At 41.1% G+C, this 26,761-nt stretch overlaps 1 protein-coding gene across 1 annotated transcript; it reads left to right on the top strand.

The window, feature by feature from the left end:
• Positions 1-8: 8 nt before the first annotated feature.
• smad7 (SMAD family member 7) lies at positions 9-21,918 on the top strand. Its single transcript, XM_077498586.1, has 4 exons — positions 9-477; positions 1,241-1,294; positions 6,106-6,177; positions 21,051-21,918. Exons 1-4 carry the CDS (start codon positions 9-11, stop codon positions 21,587-21,589), a joined length of 1,134 nt encoding a protein of 377 aa, XP_077354712.1. The 3' UTR covers positions 21,590-21,918.
• The last annotated feature ends 4,843 nt before the right edge of the window (positions 21,919-26,761 follow it).

The following is a 26,761-nucleotide window of genomic DNA, read 5'->3' as shown; positions in this document are numbered from 1 at the left end:
CGTCCCGCATGTTCAGGACCAAACGATCGGGGCTCGTCCGGCGACTGTGGCGGAGCCGCGCGCCCGTGGAGGGCGACGGGGAGGCGGACAGAGGGACGCATGGCCCCGGGGGCTGCTGCATGGGAAAAGCGGCCAAGGTGGCGGCCAAGTCCCACGGCGGGTCGGAGGCCGAATTGAAGGCGCTCACCCACTCCGTGCTCAAGAAGATTAAAGAGAAACAATTGGAGGTGCTTTTGCAGGCGGTGGAGTCCAAGGGGGGCGCCCGCAGCCCCTGCTTGCTGCTGCCGGGCAAAGTGGACGCCAAAGTGGGTCAAGTGTCTTACTCCCTCCCCATGCTGCTCTACAAGGTGTTCAGGTGGCCCGACCTCAGGCATTCCTCGGAGCTCAAGAGGCTGTCTTGCTGTGAATCCTACGGGAAAGTCAACCCGGAGCTCGTCTGCTGCAACCCGCACCACATGAGCCGCCTCTGCGAGCTCGGTAAGAAGACGGACCTCTTGATTTCAAACAAAATAAATAAATACAAATAAAGTATATTTGTTTTAAAAAAAATGCTATATTTGATAAAATCGTATTTTAAAAAAAAACTCAATGCATGTTTTATTATATGAATGTAAAAACAGTACTTTATATATTTAAATTATTCTGATTGTATTCTATATATTTAAAGATTATTTTTGGTTCAATTTTCACTGCACGATGCATGTTTTTACAAAAAAAACAACATTTTAATTATTTTATTATTTTTTTACGGTTTTTGGATTGCATTGGTATCATCGTGCTTCTATAAAGTTTCCATTTAATTGAATTTATCAAGGCACGTGCACGTTTTCCCTCTGTGTTTATTCGAACCACTTGTGCAGAAGTGCACGGGGAAGTTTCCGTGCATGTGTGTATGTGTTGTGAGACAAGGAGAGAGAGAGAGAGAGGCCCCTATCTGAGTTTGTCCTAGACGCTGATAGTGGCCCTCCTGGCGCCAGGCGGCCCCCTTGTTTATCTGGCTGTCAGTGAAAGGCAATAGCCAGCCCTCAGGGCCTCACTCTCTTGCTCACAAAGTCCTCCGAGGGTGTGCTAAACCGATGGGAAAATATATCGTTATGTTAATTATTAGGTATGATAAGTGTTTTTGGATTGATTTGTTTGTATATGGTGGGCTTGATTAAAAAAAAAAACGTGAGGTTTATAACCTGTAAGCTATTTTCTTACACTTTTGCTTCTTTTTTTTTTTCCTCTCTCAATGCAGAGTCTCCTCCTCCTCCATATTCCCGCTATCCAATGGATTATCTTAAACCACCAGGTGAGCTCACACATATTCATGTTTAACTGATGTCTTCTTCACAAGTTCACAATCATACATATATGCCACAGAATGCTCTTCAAAAGACTGGCAATGTTGTAATGTGCATGCCAGGCCACTAGTTGGGGACATGGAGCAACTGTTTGGTGTTTTTCAGAACATTTTTGTAGTGTGTCCATTTGCAATATTAGTTGGTGTAGCCAGGCAAGTGTTAGCAACGAGGTTCAACAATGTTGTTACTTTTGCACATAACAGCAATGCATATAAGCAACCTACAATCTCTAGTAATATTGCAGCACTTACTTGTTAATGCACGCACACATTGAGTACCTCCACATATTGACTCGCTTCACAGATTACGTTCCCCTTCATCTGAGAATTGGCGAGGATTTTAAACATAGAAGGGGCAAAACATCCCTAATGAAAATTAAATTGCACTAAAAACTAGCCACCACAGGGTGCTAGAACTGCACAAATGGAAATCAACCAGACTTTTTTAACAGATGTGTGCCTTTTAAATATAACATGAACATGACGACGGCGATATTGTGACAGTTTTAATATCACGATATTGCCCTTATCGTTACATCACTGTCAGTTGTGTCATTTTATTAAAGAAACGTCGCATGTTTTAAAACATTTGCAGGCCGCGAGAACCAAAATGACACAATTTTGCCAATTTCCTACTGTTTGCATTTTCAATGTTTCACGCCAACTCTTCCCAGAGTCGTATTAAAACATTGCACCCATATTCAAGTTTCGCATGAAACTCATCCCGTTTTTGCTCCAAACGCCGTCACGTAAACCCGTGACGCCACTTCTGTCTTGAACGTCTTCATAAGTGAGCGCATGTGTGTGCACATACATGTCGGCGTGCACAGGAAGCAGCTCCGTGTTTGTCGGTGATTTATGGCAGCAGTGCAGAGGCACCGAGGCTGGCTGTGCACTTCTAGCGTGGCTGGCGGCCAGCTGGCTCACGCGGCGGCCTACAAGCGTGTTTGTTTGCCAGTCCATCTTCATGGAGCCGTGCGCATTTATTCACACTCCAGTCATGTTTAGTGGGACATGTCTCTGGCTTTGGATGCCTTTAATGTTAGCGCGTGGGCTGTTTTTAGCGTCTTTGGTTGTTTACCCCGCGGCGCAGTCTTTGCTTGTTTGTTTGTTTGTTGGCCGCCGCGACAGCCAGAGCCAGACGACGGTTGTCACCTCGGTGCCAGAGAGGCGCAGCGGGTTATGTCATCGTGTTACGTTTCAAGTGTACCGTGTCCCCTCAGAGCCACGCTTGGTTTGTGTGTTTTATTGCCGCACTTTTTTTTTTTTACTTTTTTTGTTGATGCACAACAACTTCACTTATTACACGTTTAGAAGACACTCCCAAGGTCTGGGTTTTTGGCATCCTCCTATCATTTGTGCCACCTGATTTAGAACCACAGCATATGCACCCAAATCCAAAGATCACAATCCTGTTGTTCAGAAAGATTTCAGAAGAGCAAAATGAATCTGGAAAAATCCGCCCAGTAACTAAGTGAGAAAATTGAAACTGTGTGCCTGCTGCCTCATTCCAAAACAAGCGTCATAACTTTTCCTGCTTTAGAACTAAAATGATGTACAATTCCGGCAAGGGTAGGAAGCATCAAAGCAAAAGAATGCTGATTCTGACGGAAAACCACCCGGTAATCATGTGGCCCAAGCGCAAATAGAAAATGGAAAGTGTGTAAAGCGCCATTTTGAAAGTATGAAAGTAACACTGCCCTAGCTTGGAAATATTAATGCAAATGCTAATTTTAGTGATAACCGTCTGGTTGCCGCGATGAAAAGGGAAACTTGACATAATGTTGTACGGCGTCATTCCAGAGCATTTGTTGTGTCTTACATCTTTTGGACTACAAACTGTACACACCAGCTACGGGGTATTAATGAAAATGGCGAGTCTAAAGTTCGAGAACTAAGAGAACATCCAATCAGTGTCACATTATTTGAAAGATGCCGTTACATATTTTCTTACTTTACAACTTCTCCACTGGCTATGCAAGGTCAATGATGATTCTGAGGGTAACCGTGTGGCTCAAGCGCAAAGAAAAAAATCAAATCACTCTTGTCTTTCAACTTTTGGGTTGAAGTCCACCAGCTGGCAAGTGGAACTTAAACGAATGATGATTCTATTGGAAAAGCAACCAATAACGACTACATGGCATGTATGGCATGATGTCAACCGCAACCGCGATGTCACTTCCTGCTTAAGGACTAGAAGCATCCCACTAGCCGGAGCGTTTTAAAGAAAGCGCTGACTCTAATGAGAACCGTGCCATAACCATGCTGTTCGAGTGCAAGGAGAAAATCGAAACAATGTGCCTTTCGAATACAAAGCAATTGTTGTTTTTTCCCCACTTTAGACCACAAATGGCCCACTAGCTTAGAAGTCCACTAGCTTAGAAGTACTAAAAGAAAGAGAATGATGATTTCGATGGAAAACTGCCCAGTAACCCTGCAGCTTGAGTGGTAAGAGAAAACCAAAACGATATGCAATTGTCATGTCTTCTCTCTTTTAAGCCCCTATCCCACTAAGGGACAAATGTTTGCGTCAGGGTTCATTCAAGGTTTTTCGGGTTTTTACAGGTTTTTCTTTTCAAGAAAAAGACAACAATCGCTTTTCTTGTCAAGAAAAACCTGTAAAACGTCGCATGGACGATTAGCGAACATTGCGGACTTGAACGAAATCAACATTGGATAGCTTCGCAAACGTTCACCCCGCCAAAGTGGGATATGGACTTTAGGGTTAAAAATGTATTAAATAAAGTAAAGCAATCGTTCGTTTGCACACCAATCAACAAAGAGCCTCATGTCTAGGTCCGCCCCTCTGATACTGTACAGTTGCAGTTGAACTGCCACTTGGTGTTACTATAGTGCACAGTGCGGAGATGGGTCCATGTAGACGAGGTGGGGATGGGGTATACGCGGGTCTCCTCCTGCTTCTTTCCCCGCATTGGCTGCTCATTTAAGGGTGTGTGTCAGTGGCGGAAAAGAAAGCTGGGGGTCCAGACAATGACCCCTGCCAGACGAGCAGCTGGCTTCGGGTCCGCCAGCCGAAAAGGGAGAAAGTGGCTTTCAGTGAGTGGAAACAATAGGAAGTCATTGCAGCTGCAGCTGTGGCTCCATAGTACAACCACTCCACCCCACCCCCTCCAGCCTCCCCGCTCCACTCCGCACCTGCCCCTGCTCTCCCTCCCCGTCTGATTATCAACCATTATTTATTCCGCGTCACACCAAAACCAAGCGTCAGTGCCGTCATTCATGCTAACAACCAGCATCCCACAGGCTGAAGTAAATAGGAAACGTCATACAGGAATACAGGAAGTTATTATGTAACTGGAAAAGGAGCGGGAGTAGTCTGGGAGCGGCACTGGAGAACCAGGAAATTAGCAGCTAGCCTAGCCACTAAATCATCTGTCACACTTTTTTCCACCGTTTGTCATGACCCAGCGGGCGCAGCTGCTATGGCCATCACGGCCACGGGGGGAGACTCTGGAGAGATGTATTAATAGGACAATAGGACGTAGACGGTCCCGCCTCCTGCCACTAGCCTGGGGCATCTGTCAGTCATACCATCGCGCGATGCCTTCCTTGGGTTTAGCATGAATGCTAACATTGTACATAAACAAGAAAATGGTTGACTCTACGTTCTAATTTTTGGACTGTATTCTTCGTACCCAAAACTGTGCACACTGTACCTCTGAAATTGTACCATTGTATGACTGTATGTGTTGAACTACTTGTTTTATGCTTTTTGTTCTTGTACACTTAATTGCCTAATACTAGTCCTTGTACTTGCGGACTTAGTACCAAGAATTGAACACATTAAATCTAGTACTTAACTGTACTGTTTTACTCCTAGTCAGAGGTGGCAAATCTAGATCCAGAAAGTTAAAACCTACCACAGTTTGGCTTAAGCCACAGGTGCTTAGCTCGTTTACCTGCCGGTTGAGTAGAAGCACCTGTGGCTCAAGCCAAACTGTGGCAGGGTTTTGACTTTCTGGACTAGGATTGGCTACCTCTGCTCCTAGTTCTTATGTACCTAGTACCCAGAAAGTTACATATTGTACTCCTTGATGCTATCTTCTGCAATATGCGCCGGGTTGCGTATTAATGACACTGCAAGAGTTTGTAATTTAAAGAAGGCCAGCCCTGTCGGGAAATCAGACTCTGGTTGGCTAAAATTTACAGTTCTCACGAGCAGGAAGTGGAGGTCACTCATATCATGGTTGCTGTCTACCGCAGTATTGGAACGACTGCGCCGGCATTAGTTCGTATGAAAGCAGTCCTGATGTAAATCGCCACCTTGTTTCAGATCTGGTGGGATATAATCCGCACAGTGTTTACCCCCACGGCCTCCAACTCCCTTCCTCAATCCTGCGGTCAGCTGTGAACTGTTGCCCTGGCGACCAGGGCCAGGCCGCTGGCAGCCAATGAAAGTGCGGGCAAGGCCGGCTAGCCAAGAGGGGCTGTTTGGCCGTGCCGCTCGTTAGCACGACCGCGACGGTAGCGAGCCTCGCCAGTAAAACCTCTGTCCCCAAATACTCGCACTATGACGCTTTTTGATTGTCTGTCCGGCGATCGAACCGCAAGAATATTCTTTCCTTCGAACACAGGGTTGCTGATTTTCCCGAGGCAGTGGATTATGAGAAATTATCATGACTCCATTTATTCGTCAGCATCTTTATCGGGCATTGATTTCAGCTTGGTGATTGACAGCCCTGCAGCTGCTTCTTTGTCGTCTCCCTCTCAGTAATTCTAAGTTTCTGTCTCTGCTTCAGATTCTCCGGACTCAGGACCCTCATCCAGTGAGACCGGGGGAACAACCTACTCGGCCCCTGTGGGGCTTTCAGGTAAATATCTTTATTCTGCCCTCCGTGATTGTTTTCCCACTGTAACCTGAGGAGAGGTGTTTGGAACAGACTCTGGGTTCTGTTTATGTGCAAACCCGAAGCCAGTGAAAGACACAGGCGCTTTTTCTCTTTTTTCCAAGCCTCTAGATAGGGCTTCCTCGTCTTTCCTTTCCCATAATCCTGTTTGGCCGCCCTCCCAAGCCGGCGCCGCGTCCGCGGGCAGAGTTGTTCTCTCTGGGCCCTCAGATGGTTCTCATTACCGGGCCCTTTTAAAGCCTGTTTTATGTCAGTTGGTGTTTGCTGCCCATACACCACCCCCGCCCCCATCTCTGCAGAACCACCACCGCCCTCAACCCGCCTTTGTTTGGTGGAGGCCGATTACCAGAATCCTCCCTTCTCAATCTTGACATTAAAATAGTCCTTGCATGTATTAGCTTGACGGATTTTACTTTAAACTCCGAAACCCTAGAACCAAGGTACTGGGGGGGCGCCCCCCGCTACTTATTGCTGCCGCTTGTTCGTGAACGGGTTGTGCCCTCCTCCCCTGCTTTCCTTCCTGGCAGCGAGCAGCAGTGTGAATGGGCCTCCTCAGCAAAGATGGCAAAAAAGCGGTGCCCTCATGGTTTTCCCTGGCAAGCCCCCGCCCCTCCCCCTAGTTCCTCTCAACTCCCCTGCACCCTCCCTCTGGGGCCCTGACAAAAGAAACATGGCTCTCCCAGAAGGCCTGCCGCTGACCTTCCAGTTCCCTCAATCTCCCCCTTTTTATGTTCCCCCTCCAGACGGAGGAAGAGGGGAGGCGGTGTAGCAATGTAAGGTTTTTTTTTCTTTGGGGTATGCGCTTCCAAGTTGAATATTTAAGTGCTTGTTGACTGTGGCGCATGACCCGCAAACTTGGAGAAAAGAGTGATCCAGGCGAGAAGGAGTTAATTGTACCGCCGCGACAGTGACAAGCGCAAATGCAAAGTGGGCTGCCTGCCAGGCTAGTGGCTCCGTAGCGGCCTCTCGCCGCCTCGCGTCATCCACTTGGAACACGACACAGAACAGGGAGGGACAGTTGGGGAAGAAAGGGGGGAGGCAGTTGATTGAGCGGGTTTCAGTTGACCACAGAAACTGATGAGAGGGATCACCAACAGTTTTGTGAATGGAGAGAGGCAGGGACTTCAGTAGCTCCGCCAAGGAGGTTTTCGCCGCAGTTTGTTACACAAAAACGACTTAACCGATTCCCTTGAGAATAGTGGGGTTGAACCCACTTTATTGTCATCCAGATGCATACAGTATAATAGTTTCAGGATGGTTTTGTGTTTACATTCCTTTGTTAGCGTAGCATTGTCTTTTTGTGAATCCTCCACAAAGTATTTGTTTGCTGGCAGATTTGTGACAAAACCACCATTTCCGTCGGACCCGTTTTATTTTAGTACAGATGCATGCACATAATAGTTTCCAGTAGTAGCATCATTACCTTAGCAGTTTCACATCACCACTACCAATGCCCTTAGTGTAGGAGAGTGGTGTCCACTTTCTTTTCGTGCAAATGCATAAAATATTTCAGAATTGTTTGTGTGCAGTGCTAGCTACCTTTGTTAGCGTAACATTTTCCCAACATTAATGAAATGTTTAGTTTGTAGAATTGCGCAAAAATCTACCTCAACATAGAGGGTACGGAGGTAGAACCCACTATAGGCTATTTAAGTACAGATACATATATAATATTGTACAGTAGTTTCAGAATGATTTGTTTACATTGCCAGCATGGTTAGCATAGCATTTGTAGATATTAAGTTTAGTTCATTTAGAGTACAGTTTTGTTTAGCTTTTTTAGCATAGCATCACCGACTATTTGTTTACTGAATTATGCATGACAAAATGACTTAACTGATTCACATAGAGTGTAGACAGTAAGAACTCACGTTACCTTCCAAGCTAACTCTTTGTTAGCATAGCATTTGCCAAGCAAACAAAACTACTGTAGTCCTGATCCAGATACTGGTACACTTTAATTCACTTGTGTTCATGTTGCTAGTTTTATTTGCATAACATCTTAACAGATCGCTACCGCCTCGTTTGTCAGTTTGCATATTTGAGCAAGAACTTGACTGATTCTAACCAAACTGTAGCAGTGTAGCTTCAAGAGATCCACCAGCACACAATGCGCTAGTACAACCGTTTCTATAATTTATATTTGCTAGCTTCATTAGCATAGCATTTACACTTATTTCTCAGAGCAAAACACACCCGTCCCAATGACACAAGTGTGACTGGGGCCACCGGAAAATCAATGTCGGTGTCTAATCTGATCCGAATTAGGATTGTCTGGCCTTCCTTGGCGGAGGTCCGTGCTGGATTTAGCATCCGCGCTGGCTTTTTTTCTAACCTCGAACGTGGCTCCTGTGCACAGAGCCCGCGCCCACGTCTGCTTCTGTTTTTAACGAGAATTGGTGAGAGGACTGTTGAAATTCTGGCAACGGGCCCGAATACCCGGCGTGACGCAGGCGTGGGCTGCTGCGTATTCGCGTGTTGCTGCGTGCTGTCTGAAATGCGTTTATTTGGGGAAGAGAGTCTTCAACTGGACGTTTTAGTTTTTTTTTTTTTGTGTGCTCTTGGATGCAGGCGGTGTTGTTATTTGGACCCTGCTAACTTCTTATCACTGTGTCAGTGGCATGCCTCCTGGTGCCACCCGGGACTGACTGTGATCCAGTCAGGCTGCGATGTCTCACACACACAAACGCGCACAGGGATAGAATGACCGGTGCAAGCCCTGGCACGCTGCCCACTGTCACACAGGCGCTTCCTCCCGCCACGGTGTTAAATTTAGCCACACTTTAAATAAATAAATAAATAAATAAATCCCGTCAACTCACTTGGCTGCAGGAAATTTAGGAATTGAGTTTAACCCTTTTTACACACAATTGAGTTAATATATTTTTTCCAAATCACCATGCCTTGTTACTAATCATTTTGTTTGAGTTTTTTTTTTTTTTTTTTTTTTTTTTTTTTTTTTTTAAGACGTAAGAGGCCAATTTCCTACACTTGCTTTTTGTCCCTTTACTTTTGTCCAGTGTCACATGTAGAATGAAGCCAGCGCTTTTTAAAATTCCTTCCTTGCTCTCCACATCCCCGTCACAACGTCAATTAGTCGGGGGCTCAATCCGCTGGAGGTGCGAGCTCCATCATCGTCTCCGGTGAGGGGGATTAAATTTAGTCCAGGCTCATTAAATCAAACCTGCTGTCATGACGGCTGGCCTATTTTTCTATATTCATTAATGACGGGAAGTGAAGTGTCACCCTCATAACCCAAGTAGATATTTTTTTATTTATTTTTTTACATCCGGAAACTTACTTCCAGCTCGAGTGCTGAACAGAGCGCCCTCAGTGTTCCTCAGCTTTCCAGCTCCCGGCATTCCCGCCTTGTTTGGGTTAGCGGTGAGAGGAAAGGGCCGCGCAGGATATGACCTCATGTCTTTGAGCCGGCAGGGAGAAAGACTCGCATTAAAAAAAAAAAAAAAAATGCACACACGCAGGAGAGGCAGAAAGAAAGAACAACGGAATCGTTTTGTCAGCGTGACTCACCAAAGATCAGTTCAACGAGCATCAATTAACTGCGGATTTTTACTCTCCCTTACTTATTTTTCAAGAAGCAGTTGAAGTCAGGAAGTTACGGTATGTGTAGTCAGTCATAAAAACCCAACATTAGTGTACAAGTCGTCACAGTTACTATAATAGGCAGTACAGTTGATCAAATAGTCCAATAGGTCCCAATAGTTTCGTCCAGCGTGCTACACTGATTTTTTTTTTCATTTTTTTTTTCGACGCAAAACACAGACTTTTGTCACCACTACATGTTGTCACTTATCAAAGTTAATATAGACTGTTTAGTTGTTCTCTTTCTTTTTGCAATACATTTACATTTTACAGTAGTTAACTTCTTTTTTTTAGGACTGCAGTTAGGCCAACCGTTTATTCGAGTCTTCATCTTGAGTGACTTGCTATGAGTTGAGGCCATCGGCAGCTGTACAGTACGTTCTTGCTAGCAATTGTAGTATGGAGGACCAAAACTGCCAAAACTCAAAATAAATAAATGACTAAAAGTGAAAATAAAAATTAATATAAAAAATATAATTTGAAAATTTTATACAAAAAAATAAATATAAATGGAAATAAATCCTTTTTTTTCACTTATTTATTTATTTAGTAATTTATTTACTTATTTAGTCATTTAATTAGTAATTTATTTAGTTATTTAGTCATTTAATTAGTAATTTATTTATTTATTTAGTCATTTATTTAGTTATTTATTTAGTCATTTATTCATTTTGAATTTTGGCAGTTTTGGGCCGTACTGCCAAGTCGAAATGTTATTCAAATGAGGGGGCGGTCCTAAGCGTGTGTTGGGTTGGACTCCGCCGTTGCAAACTGCTTCTCATTGGTCGAGTGAGCACCTCGGTAATTAAATGATAATTAAATGACTAAATAAATAAATAAATGACTAAATGTGAAAATAAAAACGGATTTATTTCCATTTATATTTATTTTTTTTTAGATATTATTTTCAAATTATTTATTTTTTTATATTCATTTTTATTTTCACTTGTAGTCATTTATTTATTTATTTAGTCATTTATTTATTTCAAATTTTGGCAGTTTTGGTCCGCCATAATCGTAGCGCTATATAAAATTAGCTACCTTGTGTCGGCAACGGTAGCTGTGTTGTTGTGGAACACGTTGCACAATTTTTCTTTTTAAAATTGTGAAATGATCCCAAAAGTTGGACATTCTGTTGTTTTTTGGACTCCCTTTTCCTGGCTCGCCACCATCGCGCCAACTTAATTCCATAGAGTTGTGCATGTGTCAGCAGTGAAATTAGTCCCTTTTGAAAAATGAAATTTGGAGATTCCCCCCCATTCCCGTTACCCCGTGTTTCCTTCAAGGAGGCAAGATGGCGTCTTTTGGGTGGAGGCCTTGTGCGCCGTCCTCTGTAATTTTGAGCGGCGCGCGAGCGAGCGAGCGGAGATGCCGGCCGGGGGCCTCGCTCCCGAGTCGGGCCGCGGCCGGCGTCTCTCATTACTCCCCCACTTCCTCTCTTTGCGAGGCCGCCAAAGCCGCCTCTTGGCAAGGGGCGACTCCATTTTGGTTTTTGGCCGTCCTCTGTTTTCTCCACCCTGTGTCATTACGCCGCGCAAATCGAAAAAACAGTGAGGTTAGGAGGAGGAGGAGGAAGGGGAACGGAATGTGGGCCCCGAGCTGTGGGCCTTTTACTGAATCTTCTCCCATTTTGAGGCGTTTACGGTTACCTTTAAGCTGGGGAGAGTGGAGCTTTTTTGGATGGGAGCCCAGAACATGTTGAACATTGTTACTGTGGAATCGCATTCTGACTGGAGGTGAGGTATGGAAGCGGAAATATGTGCCCACGCGTTCGATTTCTGCGAGGCGCTCCCCCGTCTCCACCCTGCAGCCCATTCATTCGCATATGTAGCCCACTGTACTGGGCAGAGGTCACTTCTTATGGCCACGAGGCATCAGATTGTGTAATGACAACAGTCTATTGCGTAATCACGCACGCATAAAAGGTGTTTATGAAAAACACAACAAAAGGCCAGACTTGCTCTACCGGTTGTCCTTTTTCCCACGCCGACCGAACGCCACAGGGAAGCAAGTGGACTTGACCGATGATATCATTGGTGCTCTTCTTTTTTACTTCTTGACTTTATGAAAGAAACATTACAGTATTTAAAAAAAGGGCATTTGAGGGGTTGTTCTTGGAATATTGTAATTTATTGTACTTTAGGCAACAAACTACTGGACTGGAGTTTATTTTTTCAACTTATTTTTTTTCACTTCATTAGAGCATAATATGACTTTAATATGACATTTTTCTTGTCTTGCTACTTTTTTGTTTAAAAAAAATATATATATAATATATTTTTTTAAAATATATTTATTTATTTACAAAGTAAATAAGTAAATAACCTTCAAAAATTGGGAACAAAATGTCCTTGTAACTTTTAATTTTTTGAGTAAAATATTATTAAATTAACTTTTTTCTTTTCATTTTACATCTAACTTTATGCTTTTTTCCCCTTCCTTGTTTTCCTTTGTGAACAAAATATGACCTAATGAACTTTTTCTCACCATATTACTTTTTGTAAACAAATACAACCTTGTAACTTTTTCTGGTTATATTACTACTTAAGACGATAATACGACAATTCATAACATTTTCCACATTGTTTTTGTGCACAAAATACAATCTTTTAACTGAACTTTTTCTTGCAATAAAAAATGTAATAATCGTCATGTTTTGTGAACAAAACATGACGATTATTACATTTTTGTTTCATATTACTTTCTGTGAGTGAATTATGACTTTTTTTCAGAACTTTTTCTCAGTTTCTGCATAAAATATAACATTTTGTGAACAAATACAACCCTTTTAACTTGGTTTTATCATAATGCTACTAATTTTTGTGAACAAATTGTGACGATTCTTAACTTTTTCAGGTTATTTTTTTTGTGTGGACAAAGTACAACTTTTTTCAACAAAATACTCCCTTTTCTTATACCGCCATTTTCCATCATTCTTTTTCCCATTGATAGTTCTATGGACACACTGAACTCAACTAAATGTATTTATAAAGTACTTTAAAACAAGCATTGCTTTATACAAAGTGCTGTCGTGCAGTAAAGAATAAGATAAGAAAAACAAGAACAAAGCAGACATTGTGAGTATACTTTTTTTTTTATAAGTAAATAAATGTAACATCAGTAAAGTAATAACAAGAAGTAGGCGAGTGAATACATGAATAAATACATAGATAAATAAATAGAATAAATATCATATTCATAACACGAAACACAGCACACCACACACTAAAGTGTCTCTGCGGGTTGTCTGCATTTTTTTTCCACCACGGCGCCTGAACGCCACAGTGAACGAAGTGGGCGTGTCCTGTTGTCCACTTGTGTGAGTCAGCATGGTATATAATCTTCTCGGGAGTCCGTGATGACATCATCAGTACTCGCCTGGCACCCCGCACTCGTCGACGTGGTGTTTATTTGTCCTGTCGCCCTGGGAAATCTGGGCATCGGGGATGATGACGATGATGATGATGATGGTGATGATGGTGTGTGTGCGTGAGTGTGTGTGTGTGTGGTCAGCGTGCTGAAGTGTTGCAATAATAATAATAACAATAATAAGTCAGCATGAGGAGGTAGGAGGTGTTCCATGGGAACAGAATGTTCTTCTGAGGATGATGATGATAATGTTTCTTCTTCATGTCTTGTGGCGGTCCAGACGTGGAGATCATGTGATTATGTCAGCCAAACATTCCACTCCTTATCTCCCACCCCGGATGCTTCTGGGAAGAAATAGCATGTCTGCGAGTCGTTGTCCAAGATGTGCAGATAGTGAAAGTGGGCCACTCCCATGCCAGCCTTTTCCTGCCATCAGGCCTCAAATGCACTTTTCAAACAATTGATGGATTTTTTTTTTTTTTTTAGTGAATATTCACTTAACATTATTCCTTTTTTATGTTTTATAAATTTTTCAGAATAAATGCCAAAGTTTACCTTTTCATGTAACATTTTTTTTCCCCATTCAACAGCACACCAGTGTTGTTCTTTACCTATTGCTTTGTCGCATTGTGATGATGTCACACTAATTGCAAACTCACTCCGCTTCACCGGCTAATGTTAAAAATGTTGACATTGCATCTTAACTCATTTGCTCCCAATGACGTATAAATGCGTTCTATTTTAAATATCACCAGTGTCCCAAAGACGTGTCTTTTTTTTTTTTTTTTTTTTTTTTTTTTTAATGCTAGAGCATACGGAAGGCTTTGATGCAGCCTCTGAACTGAAGATAACGGTTGAAGCAATGGTAGTTATTACAAAAACGGCCAAGAGCTGGCAGCAGAGTATAAGAGATCAATCAGGACCATGCTGCAACAGGCTGTTTTCCCCCACAGTTTTAAACAGATTTGTGAATAATGATGAAACTGAGCTATATTCTAATGCTAATTGCTGCAAAACGGAAACAGATAGATAGAAATATACTTTATTTACCTGATGAATGAAATCAAAATCAGTCAAAATCCAGCAAAACAGCAGGGAGCGAAGCGGGATTTGCTTCAGTGAAAATGGCTGGGAGTGAATGAGTTAAGGTAGTTTTCCAAACATCAAGGGGATCAAAATGTAACCTTGGGGTACTCCACTCCATAGAACTTTACGATTTTTCTGAAAAAAAAAAAAATCTCATCGTACATATATACATATTTGTATTTATTTATTTTATACTTGGCGAGCGATTGTCTCACAAGGTTGTTTTGCATCAGTTTGTTTCACCTGCCACCGTCGCTGTCGCGGAGTCCAGGCGTTTACATTTGTGTGCCTCAGACGAGTGCGACGTCTGCTTCGGAACAGAACAAAAGGAATGCTCTGCATCGCGACCTTTGAACTTTTGGAATAGACCTCAGTCATTGCCTCACCCCCCTCCCCACCCCGCTAGCTCGGGAGAGGGTGTTGACTTAGAAAATAAGGCGCCGCCGCCAAGAGTCCATTTCCTTCACGTCTTCCCCATTCCTGCGTTCAGCCGCTGTGTGTGTGTACTGTGTGCGTGGAGACAGACTGAGGTAATGATTAACCTTTTTAGACTGCGAGGACCCAGTCAGCCGACAACCAGCGCCCCCTCCTCCCTCTTTTGTCCAATTGTCTCGGCTAGCTTAGCAGCGATGCTAATAAAGCTCCCCATTGAGTTAATCCTTGTTTTGCAAACATTTTCAGGTTATTAATGCAGACGTCTGTTTTTATTCGACCATACTGCCGTCGCCCGCTTTAAATGATGATATGATAGCGCTAAAATGGCTAACCTGCGCCCTCCCGCCGGCTGCCATTTTGTATCAAGAGCACAAAATGATCGCTTGTCATCTGTATCGTCAGGATGTGTGACGCACGCACAATCTGCTGCTTTAGCAACCTGCTAACGTCGTTTGCGGCCTTCACGTCCCTCGTCGTCCTGCCAAATTTTTGACGTTAGCAGATGGCGCTAGGTTGAAGAAAATACATACGTATAAAAACCGTGATGCTGTCAACGTTTGTCAGCCTTTTCTTGTAACTTTAGAGCTTATTTTGTGATATTATTGCTTTTTGTGAACAAAGCATGACTTTGTAACTTGTCCTGGTAACTTTTTTTTATGCAACTTTGTGATTCTTTTGTGATATTACTGATTTTCCTGGGTGTAATACAACTATTATTGTAACTTTATGACTCATATGTCGTGGCTACCTTTTGTGAACAAAATATGACCTTTTGTTAGAACTCAGTGACATATTACATAACTGCTTTTTGTGAATAGAATAAGGCCATTCTTGTAACTTTAGAACTTTTTTTGTCATTACTATTTGTGAGAATTTGAATTTATACTTTTAAATGACTTTGTTACAACTTTTTGTGAACTGACCTATTCTTACATACAAAATATAACTTTATTCTTGTACATTTTTAGAACCAAATACGACAACTCTTTTACTTTACAATTTTCTTGTAAATTATTATTATTATTATCATTATTGGCGGCACGGTGGATGACTGATTAGCTGTCCGCCTCCCAGTTCTGAGGACTCGGGTTCGAGTCCAGGCTCTGGCCTTCCCTGGGTGGAGTTTGTACGTTATCCCCGTGCCTGTGTGGGTCTTCTCCGGGTACTCCGGTCTCCTCCCACATTCCAAAGACATGCATGGCAGGTTAATTGGGCGCTCCGAATTGTCGCTAGGTGTGCTTGTGAGTGTGGATGGTTGTTCGTCTCTGTGTGCCCTGCGATTGGCTGGCAACCAATTCAGGGTGTACCCTGCCTACTGCCCAAAGCCAGCTGAGATAGGCTCCAGCACCCCCCGCGACCCATGTGAGGAATAAGCGGTCAAGAAAATGGATGGATGGATGGATGGATGGATTATCATTATTATTATTATCGTTATTACACATGCCTATAGTAGTGTATGTAAGTGCTGTTTTTTTTCTGTATTCCTGCCGTTGTTCTGCCTAGCAACAAGTAATCATTAAAAAAACAAATACTGATGGTGACAAAGATTAGTAGACATTCTATTTATGAATTACATAGACAATTTGTTTGTTTAGGACCTCGTATGTAAACCAAAGCTGTAAATGTTCGCTACTCTGCCTCATTTTCCACATCTTTTGGAGAAAGTTGCCCCCCCCCCACTACTTCCGTTGCATCCAAGGCCGTGGGCCAGAATGACGCAGGCGGCCGACAGTCGCAAAAGACAGGGCCGACAGATGGCCTCGAGACTGCCGGCTAGCCAGATTATCCTCGGAGAGGACAAGCGCTGAGAGCAGGTGGAGTGGCCGACAGACAGACAGACAGACAGACGGACGGACGGACTAATGCCTGAACGGGCAGACATCCAGACAGATGTACATACGGAAGACGTTCCCCGCCAAGGACGGGAGGTGCAGGCAGACAAGCACCTATGGCGGGCGCCGCAAATAGCATCAGACTGTAAGGCGAGGAGACGAGGCCGTCCGAAATCCGGCAACAAGATTTATTTCTCCTTGCGTGCGTGCGTGCGTTTGTCTGTGCGTGTGCTTTGAGTATGAAGTTGTAGCCCGTGTGCTGTCAGGACAAGCTGTGAACAAGCTCCTGACAGGGCAGATGAGCACTCGTATCACTTTCACCCTGTTATTAATTTCCCTGAGGCCCCCCTTCTCTCGCCAAATTTATTTTTTTTGCCCTGGTACTGTAGTCATATTACTGCTTTTGTGACTTTTTTTCTCGTAATATTCCTACATTTTGGGCTACTTTACTCTATTATTGGGGTTTTGTGAAAAAAAAAAAAAAAGGACAATTTTGTTACAATATTGCTACATTTTCAGAACAAAATGCCAAATCTTTAACTTTTTCCATTTCCCGAATTGCACTACTTTCTTGTCCTATTATGTAACATACTATTTAATTACAAATCTGTATATCTTCTATTCTTTCTATAAAATATGACTTGTAACTTTACAACTTTTTTCATTGTAAGTGGTAGTGCCTCCTACTGGCGAAAGGAAATGCATGTGTTAATCTATTTTTTTTTCCTTGCGTGTTTAACAGATCGACCTTATAAGACCGTTTAGACATTCATGATGTTGAAATGTTGTTGCCGTGGCGACGCACTGTTTGCCAAGAAAAATGATGCCGATTTTAAAACATCACACATCGTCACACATTTTAAAACATCACACATAAAGCCTGGCAAAATAATCGATATTTTATTAGTTTAATGTGTAGAAGCGCCCCCTAGAGAGTTTTAACGAAGCGGTCCCAAGCGCTACAAAAAGTGTTTGCCGTTTTTTAGTTGGCATATTACGTAACATATTTGTTACAAATACATCTTTATTTTTGTTGCCATTCTCTAAAAATTATGACTTGAAACTTCTTCTGACATTCCTAATATGAATACTTTTGTATTAGTACTTTTGCGGAACAGAATATGCCTCTATTTTTGTAGCTTAGAACATTGCAACGTTTTCTGAACAAAATAAGACTAAAAATACTTTTGCTCCCGATGTACCCCTACTATTGACGCCAAAAATGTTGTGTGGCAACCCATTTTAATTTTTTTTTTTTTAAATCTCGTTTTGTTAGTTGACGTGTTCCGCCCCCATGTTCTTATCTTAAATCTTCGTGGCGTTTAGTGCATCCTCTGCCTGAGGCTCTGGCGAGGGGGGCGGGGTCACGCGCGAGCGCGGGACCGGCTGATGTCGTCACGAATAGCGGGGTGTTTTCTGACACGCTCAGACAGGCAGCCCAGCTCTAATGACCTCTGACGCCAGGCCCCGTCTCTCCAAGCAATAACAAACAGACACACTCGCCAGGTCTATGCCCCCCCCCCTCCCCCATCCTCCCCCAGATACACACATACACAGTTGCAGGTGAGTGCCACCACCAGGCCGTCAGCAGGGTCAGAGACGTTTTCCATGTCTTATCTGGAAGATAAACACCCCCACCCCCGCCCCCTCCCTTGGTTTAGTCTAAGGTAGATAGTCGGGTACTTAGGCGTCACACCCTCCTCCCTGCGGCCCATGAGAATGGATTTACGATAAACTCCCCCCGAGGCCTGGCTCTGACCAACTTCAAAGAACACAGCTCTGCTTGTTTTATGGAAGGCTTTCAGCCGCCACCTACCACCCTCCCCCCACCACCTCTTGCCTAAAAGTCCCTCCCCCCCGTCTCCCTGATTCCGTCTGCCGGTGTTGCCTAATGAAGGCTAATGACAGGCCACGACGAGGCCCGCTTGGACCGCCACTGATCCCGCCGCATTAGCGTCGCAGTTTGTCTGCGGCCGGGACCTTCCAAATGAATGCTTACATGAGGGGCTCGCGCTAGATGAAAAGGAAGAAGGGGGGAGTGCGGGGCTCAGAGATGGGGTGGGAGGGCTCCTTTTGCTTTCGGAAGTAAACACACGTCCGATAGAGGACGCCGCAATTAGTCAAGGACGCAAAAGTTGCAGTCCAACTCTTTGACACTCCCCGCCCCCGTCCCCTCGTCCTCCACTTCCTCGCGCCTCACTGGCTCCCACCTTTTGAGTGGTGAGGGGGGGGGAGTCGCTGGGAGCCACATTGCTGCGGAATAGAGATATGAGGAGGGAGGGGGCTGGAAATTGGAGCACGGCCAATGCTACGCTTCTTTTTTTACGCTCGGTGAAACTTTAGACTGGCTAGGCCTCGTCGCTCGCCTCCGCCATTCTGCTCGCACCGCACGTGTGCTCCCTCCAACCGACGAGGCCGGAGGCGGGAATGTTTATGGGAACGTTACTCAACTTGACAACGCTACCCCCCCCCCTCTTTCCTGCAGCATGCGGCGGGATGATTGCGGTGACGTCAGCACGTTGTTGGCCCGCGCCGCTAACGAAAACACGGCGAGCCAGACGGAAGATAAGCGCTTTAATGCCTCGACAAATAATGTCGTGCATGTGGACACTTGCCCGCCCGCGTCTCCCATTTGCCGCTTTGGCCTCCAGGAAATCCAACGTGGCTGCTTGCCGCGTGGCAGAAAATAGGGCGGAGAGCGCCGTTATGTGGTATAACCAAGGAATTTTGTGAACTTGGGTTCTTTTTAAAGAAATGTGGTCATCCTCTGGTCTTCCCTGGTTGAGGCAGTGCTTACATTAGATGGTTATTTTAAGCTAGTCTTAAGAAAACCTTTGCAGTTCCTTTTGTGCCTGAAAACGAGCCTTTGGCAGCTATTTGCTGTCTGTCCAAATTTTCATAGCTAGTATCCCTTGGGCATGTCATCAAGTAGGCCAACCAAAGCTCGTCTTCACAGAGAACATTGTCCAGCTATTTTCAGCATCACATAGCCAATTGGTTTACTTTTGTAATCGAGTCTGAGCTGTTTCTGGTTGGGTGCCGCATAGTACTAATGCTGTTGCTAGCAAACTAGGGTGGTGTGTTCATGGGGCGCTGGACATAGAAGAAAAGCAGAGTTGTACTACAGAGTTGTTGAGGTGTTGTGGCTGCTAGTGCTTGAGAACTGCTTACGATGTTGGGATGAACCAACCTTAATTTCTGTGGGGTTGCCACTCCAGTCAGGGTTTTAGTGCCTTGCTCAAGGGGACTCTTTCCAGCATCTAGTCCCGATTTCTGTCACATTGTCACTCTGGTCTCAAGACCCAAGCCCATACAAACCTTTTGCCTAAAAGAGTGATCATTATGTCGTGATGTTGCTGTCGATAACAAGCAGAGGTGGGCGCATCAAAGAATTTTGAGCAAGTTGTCAATATTTCAAGCCGAACCGCATTGTTACCATCAATCCATCATTCGTCACTGCTCAGCAAAATGGTCGTCCATTAATGTTTTCATCATTCGAACTAGGGATCTGTCAATGTCATACGTCATTTGTCAATCCATCAGCAAAATGGGATCCCCGTCATTGATGGATTGTCAAATTTATTCATGGATTGACGATTACATTGACAGACGAAAACCACGTTCCAGCAATGCTTAGTTTGTCAATTTTTCAAAGGTTTTGGGCAATCGTCAACAAAATGGGTGTCCTTCATTGACTGATTGACAGGCCTTCCGTCAAAATTGATGCAATGCCGACCTCTGCTAACAAAAGTACCGTATCTTGTTTGTTGGGCATTTTGGTGATCAACGACAGTTATAGCAAGTGTTGATAGCAACTAGACAAATTGCTGATGTAAGCGGTCGGCGCTTACAGTCAGTGAAATCAATTTCACTGATTGGCAATAAAAGACACGGTAGTTGCAGTGTCGCCTGCGCTTAAAATGTACACTGCACCAGACTATCACCTATTCTCTATTCCCTTCTGGAAAAGGTTGAGTGTGGAGTGCAGACCAATGAATTCTTTGAATGTACCGCATGTCGAGTTCCACAGATCTAGTGAACACTTTCCAGGAACCAACCCCAAATTCTGTGCGGTTAAGTCTCTGGTCCAAAAACCAGTTTTTCTTTGTGATTGTAGCAGTAATACAAACCAGAGAATTAGGTGCCAGTCTTTGTAGGTGGGCTTGTAGGCAAGAACCCCTAAGGAGTCCGGGGTTTAGTGCAAGGCCCTCTCACCATCAGCCAACCCTTGTTTCTCCAGTCCAAAGACCAACAGACTGGTTGAGCTACTGGAGTTCAAAAGACAACAGTTATTCTGTAAGACGAACAGAAAATAGTGGTTGTAGTTGCTGTAGGGGTTTGTGCAACCACCCCAGAGCCGTCTTCAAGGGTCCTCTCACCATCAGCTATCCCTTGTTCTAGTGGTCCAAAAACCAAAACCAACCAACCTAGAGTGAACAGACTGAGTTTCAATTGTTTTTGAATTTATGTTCAAGTTTTAAGCCTTGTTCGTTCTTTCTGTTCCCTCTCTAGATTCCCTGGCAATGCAGGAGTCAGGGGAGCGGTCCCACTGGTGCGTGGTGGCCTACTGGGAGGAGAAGACCCGCGTAGGGCGCCTCTACTCGGTCCAGGAGTCCTCCCTGGACATCTTCTATGATCTACCTCAGGGCAACGGCTTCTGCCTGGGCCAGCTCTGCTCGGACAACAAGTCGCAGCTGGTGCAGATGGTGCGCGCCAAGGTCGGCTACGGCATCCAGCTGACGCGTGAGCCCGACGGCGTGTGGGTGTACAACCGGAGCTGCTACCCGATCTTCATCAAGTCGGCCACACTGGACAACCCGGACTCGCGTACGCTGCTGGTGCACAAGGTGTTCCCCGGGTTCTCCATCAAGGCGTTCGACTATGACAAGGCCAGCAGCCTGCGGAGGCCCAACGACCACGAGTTCACGCAGCAGCCGCGCACGGGCTTCACGGTGCAGATCAGCTTCGTAAAAGGTTGGGGACAGTGCTACACGCGACAGTTCATCAGCAGCTGCCCCTGCTGGCTGGAGGTCATCTTCAACACCCGATAGCGATGGCCTCCCCTTTGCCCCCCTTCCTTCGCGGACACTAACCCCCTCCCCCACCCGCATCCTCCTTTTTTGTTCCAGAGGTTCAAAACAGAAAGTCATCGCAGAAGAAGAAACGTGACCTTCTTCACAAAAAGTGACTCAAAGAGTTAATGAAAAATAAAGAGGCGAAAAATGTATTTTATGTTATATATAAATATATTATTAATTGTAAATATGAAGACGTTTTATATGCATCATTATTTATGTATTGTGCAATGTGTTGATGAGAAAAAAAAGAAAAAATGCACTTTGCTTAATATAAATGCAAAACAAACAAATGCCAAAATAAAAAAAAAATAAAAAAACATCTCCTGCTTCATGTGAGTTTCTGATGACTGGGAACATGTTTATTAGGGCCCGAGCAGCGACCGAACTGGTTGGCGGACGTGCGAACCACTCGGCCACCGTGCCGCCCACCATGTAAAGTATGGTGTTGTTGTTTTTTTGTTTGTTTGTTTTTTCAAATGACCATGTATAGTAAGGCGTTTTTTGTTGTTGTTTTTTGTTTTTTTTTCCAAACTACCATGTATAGTATGGTGTTTTAAAAAAAAAACAAAAAAAAACAAAAAAAAAACGACCATGTATAGTAAGGCGTGGTTTTTTGTTTTTTTTTCTCAAACGACCATGTATAGTATGGCGTTTTTTTTTTGTTTGTTTGTTTTTTGTGTGTTTTTTTTAAAGACCATGTATAGTAAGGCGTTTTTTTTTGTTGTTTTTTTTTTAATGACCATGTATAGTAAGGTGTTTGTTTGTTTTTTTCAAACAACCATGTATAGTATGGCATTTAAAAAAAAAAAATGACCATGTATAGTAAGGCGGGGTTTGTTTGTTTTTTTGTTTTTTTCCCCAAACGACCATGTATAGTATGGCGTTTAAAAAAAAAACAAAAAAAAAACAAACAAAAAAACGACCATTTATAGGAAGGCTTTTTTTATTTTTTATTTTTAATCGACCATGTATAGTATGGCGGGTTTTTTTTAAAAGACCATGTATACTGAGGCGTTTTTTTTTTTTTTTTTTTTTTCAAACGACCATGTATAGTATGGCGTTTAAAAAAACAAACAAAAGTAAGGCGCTTTTTTTTTTTTTTTTTTTCCAAACGACCATGTATAGTATGGCGTTTTTTTTTTAAAAAAAACGACCATGTTTAGAAAGGCGTTTTAAAAAAAAACAAAAACGACCATGTATAGTATGGCGTTTTTTTAAAACAACGACCATGTATAGTAAGCCGTTTAAGAAAAAACAAAAAAAAACGACCATGTATAGTATGCCGTTTTTTTTAAACGACCATGTATATAGTAAGGCTTTTTTATTTTTTTATTTTTTTTAATTTTTTTTTTAAACGACCATGTATTATATGGCGTTTTTTTAAAAAAAAACAACGACCATGTATAGTAAGGCGTTTTTTTTTTGTTTTTTGTTTTTTTTAAACGACCATGTATAGTATGGCGTTTTTGTTTTTTTAAAAAAACAACGACCATGTTTAGTAAGGCGTTTAAAAAAAAAAACAAAACAAAAAAAAACGACCATGTATAGTATGCCGTTTTTTTTAAAACGACCATGTATAGTAAGGCACTTTTTTTTTTTTTTTTTTTTAAACGACCATGTATAGTATGGCGTTTTTTTTTTTTTTTTTTTAAACGACCATGTTTAGTAAGGCGTTTAAAAAAAACAAACAAAAAAAAAAAAAAACGACCATGTATAGTATGGCGTTTTTTTTAAAAAAAAAACAACGACCATGTTTAGTAAGGCGCTTTTTTTTTTTTTTTTTTTTGTAAACAACCATGTATAGCATGGCGTTTTTTTATTTTTAAAAACAACGACGATGTTTAGTAAGGCGTTTAAAAAAAACAAAAAAACAAAAAAAACGACCATGTTTAGTATGCCGTTTTTTTAAAACGACCATGTATAGTAAGGCGCTTTTTTTTTTTTTTTTTTTTTTTTTATTTAAAACGACCATGTATAGTATGGCGTTTTTTTTTGTGTTTTTTTTTTAAAACAACGACCATGTTTAGTAAGGCGTTTTTAAAAAAAATAAAAAACAAACAAAACAAAAAAAACGACCATGTATAGTAAGGCACTTTTTTTTCTTTTTTTTTTAAACGACCATGTATAGTATGGCGGGTTTTTTTTTTTAAAACAACGACCATGTTTAGTAAGGCGTTTAAAAAAAAACAAAAAAAACAAAAAACGACCATGTATAGAATGGCGTTTTTTTTATTTAAAAAAACGACCATGTATAGTATGCCGTTTTTTTTAAAACGACCATGTATAGTAAGGCGCTTTTTTTTTTTTTTTTTTTTAAACGACCATGTATAGTATGGCGTTTTTGTTTTTTTTAAACAACGACCATGTATAGTATGGCGTTTTTTTTTTTTTTTTTTTAAACAACGACCATGTTTAGTAAGGCGTTTAAAAGAAAAAAAAAAAAAAAAAAACGACCATGTATAGTAAGGCGCTTTTTTTTTCTTTTTTTTTAAACGACCATGTATAGTATGGCGTTTTTTTTTTTTTTTTTTTAAACAACGACCATGTTTAGTAAGGCGTTTAAAAAAAAACAAAAAAAACAAAAAACGACCATGTATAGTATGCCGTTTTTTTAAAACAACGACCATGTATAGTAAGGCGCTTTTTTTTTTTTTTTTTTTAAACAACCATGTATAGTATGGCGTTTTTTTGTTTTTTTTAAAAACGATCATGTTTAGTAAGGCGTTTAAAAAAAAAAAAAAAATGACCATGTATAGTAAGGCGCTTTTTTTTTTTTTTTTTTTTAAAAACAACGACCATGTTTAGTAAGGCGTTTTTAAAAAAAAAATAAAAAACAAACAAATAAAAAAAAACGACCATGTATAGTAAGGCACTTTTTTTTCTTTTTTTTCAAACGACCATGTATAGTATGGCGTTTAAAAAAAAACAAAAGTAAGGCGCTTTTTTTTTTTTTTTTTTTTCCCAAACGACCATGTATAGTATGGCGGTTTTTTTTAAAAAAAACAACGACCATGTTTAGAAAGGCGTTTTAAAAAAAAACAAAAACGACCATGTATAGTATGGCGTTTTTTTAAAACAACGACCATGTATAGTAAGGCGTTTAAGAAAAAACAAAAAAAAACGACCATGTATAGTATGCCGTTTTTTTTAAACAACGACCATGTATATAGTAAGGCTTTTTTATTTTTTTATTTTTTTTTATTTATTTTTTTAAACGACCATGTATTATATGGCGTTTTTTAAAAAAAAACAACGACCATGTATAGTAAGGCGTTTTTTTTTTTGTTTTTTTTTTTTTAATAAACGACCATGTATAGTATGGCGTTTTTGTTTTTGTTTTTTTAAAAAAACAACGACCATGTTTAGTAAGGCGTTTAAAAAAAAAAAAAAAAAAAAAAAAACGACCATGTATAGTATGCCGTTTTTTTTAAAACGACCATGTATAGTAAGGCACTTTTTTTTTTCTTTTTTTTTAAACGACCATGTATAGTATGGCGTTTTTTTTTGTTTTTTTTAAACGACCATGTTTAGTAAGGCGTTTAAAAAAAAAAAAAAAAAAAAAAAACGACCATGTATAGTAAGGCGCTTTTTTTTTTTTTTTTTTTTTTTTTTTTTTTAAACGGCCATGTATAGTATGGTGTTTTTTTTTTAAAAAAAACAACGACCATGTTTAGTAAGGCGCTTTTTTTTTTTTTTTTTTTTTTTTTTTAAAAATGACCATGTATACTAAGGTGTTTTTTTTTGTTTATTTGTTGCTTCAAAGACTAGCTCCGTGGTCTACTGGTAGAGTGTCCACCTTGAGACTGTGAGGTCGTAGGTTCAATCCCCCGGCCGGGTCACACCAAAGACTATTAAAGTAAACGACCATGGATATAGTAAGCTGTTTTTTTTTTGTTTTTTCAAACGACCATGTATAGTATGCCGGGGGTTTTTTTTTTAAACAACGACCATGTTTAGTAAGGCGTTTAAAAAAAACAACAAAAAAAAAAAAAAAAAAACGACCATGTATAGTATGGCGTTTTTTTAAAACAACGACCATGTATAGTAAGGCGCTTTTTTTTTTTTTTTTTTTGTAAACAACCATGTATAGCATGGCGTTTTTTGTTTTTAAAAACGACGATGTTTAGTAAGGCGTTTAAAAAAAAACAAAAAAAACAAAAAACGACCATGTATAGTATGCCGTTTTTTTAAAACAACGACCATGTATAGTAAGGCGCTTTTTTTTTTTTTTTTTTTTTAAACGACCATGTATAGTATGGCGTTTTTTTTTGTTTTTTTTTTTTTAAAACAACGACCATGTTTAGTAAGGCGTTTTTAAAAAAAAATAAAATAAAAAAATAAAAAACGACCATGTATAGTATGCCGTTTTTTTTTAAAACAACGACCATGTTTAGTAAGGCGTTTAAAAAAAAACAAAAAAAACAAAAAACGACCATGTATAGTATGGCGTTTTTTTTATTTAAAAAAACGACCATGTATAGTATGCCGTTTTTTTTAAAACGACCATGTATAGTAAGGCGCTTTTTTTTTTTTTTTTTTGTAAACAACCATGTATAGCATGGCGTTTTTTTTTTTTAAAAACAACGACGATGTTTAGTAAGGCGTTTAAAAAAAACAAAAAAACAAAAAAAACGACCATGTTTAGTATGCTGTTTTTTTAAAACAACGACCATGTATAGTAAGGCGCTTTTTTTTTTTTTTTTTTTTTTTTTAAACGACCATGTATAGTATGGTGTTTTTTTTTGTGTTTTTTTTTAAAACAACGACCATGTTTAGTAAGGCGTTTTTAAAAAAAATAAAAAAAAAACAAAACAAAAAAAACGACCATGTATAGTAAGGCACTTTTTTTTCTTTTTTTTTTTAAACGACCATGTATAGTATGGCGTTTTTGTTTTTTTTAAAACAACGACCATGTTTAGTAAGGCGTTTAAAAAAAAACAAAAAAAACAAAAAACGACCATGTATAGTATGCCGTTTTTTTTAAAACGACCATGTATAGTAAGGCGTTTTTTTTTTTTTTTTTTAAACGACCATGTATAGTATGGCGTTTTTTTTTTTTTTTTTAAACAACGACCATGTTTAGTAAGGCGTTTAAAAAAAAAAAAAAAAAAAAAAAAACGACCATGTATAGTATGCCGTTTTTTT

This window comes from Festucalex cinctus, chromosome 15, assembly GCF_051991245.1.
Source record: "Festucalex cinctus isolate MCC-2025b chromosome 15, RoL_Fcin_1.0, whole genome shotgun sequence".
Lineage (NCBI taxonomy): Eukaryota > Metazoa > Chordata > Actinopteri > Syngnathiformes > Syngnathidae > Festucalex > Festucalex cinctus.
The sequence above is the reverse complement of the archived record's forward strand: the minus strand, read 5'-3'. Positions and strand labels throughout refer to the sequence as shown.

Excerpts from the sequence above, each read along its gene's own strand:
- smad7 (XM_077498586.1), top strand. The coding sequence starts at position 9 with ATGTTCAGGACCAAACGATCGGGGCTCGTCCGGCGACTGTGGCGGAGC. Across the intron at positions 478-1,240 it reads GAGCCGCCTCTGCGAGCTCG|AGTCTCCTCCTCCTCCATAT; the intron begins GTAAGAAGACGG and ends CTCTCAATGCAG. Across the intron at positions 1,295-6,105 it reads GGATTATCTTAAACCACCAG|ATTCTCCGGACTCAGGACCC; the intron begins GTGAGCTCACAC and ends TCTCTGCTTCAG.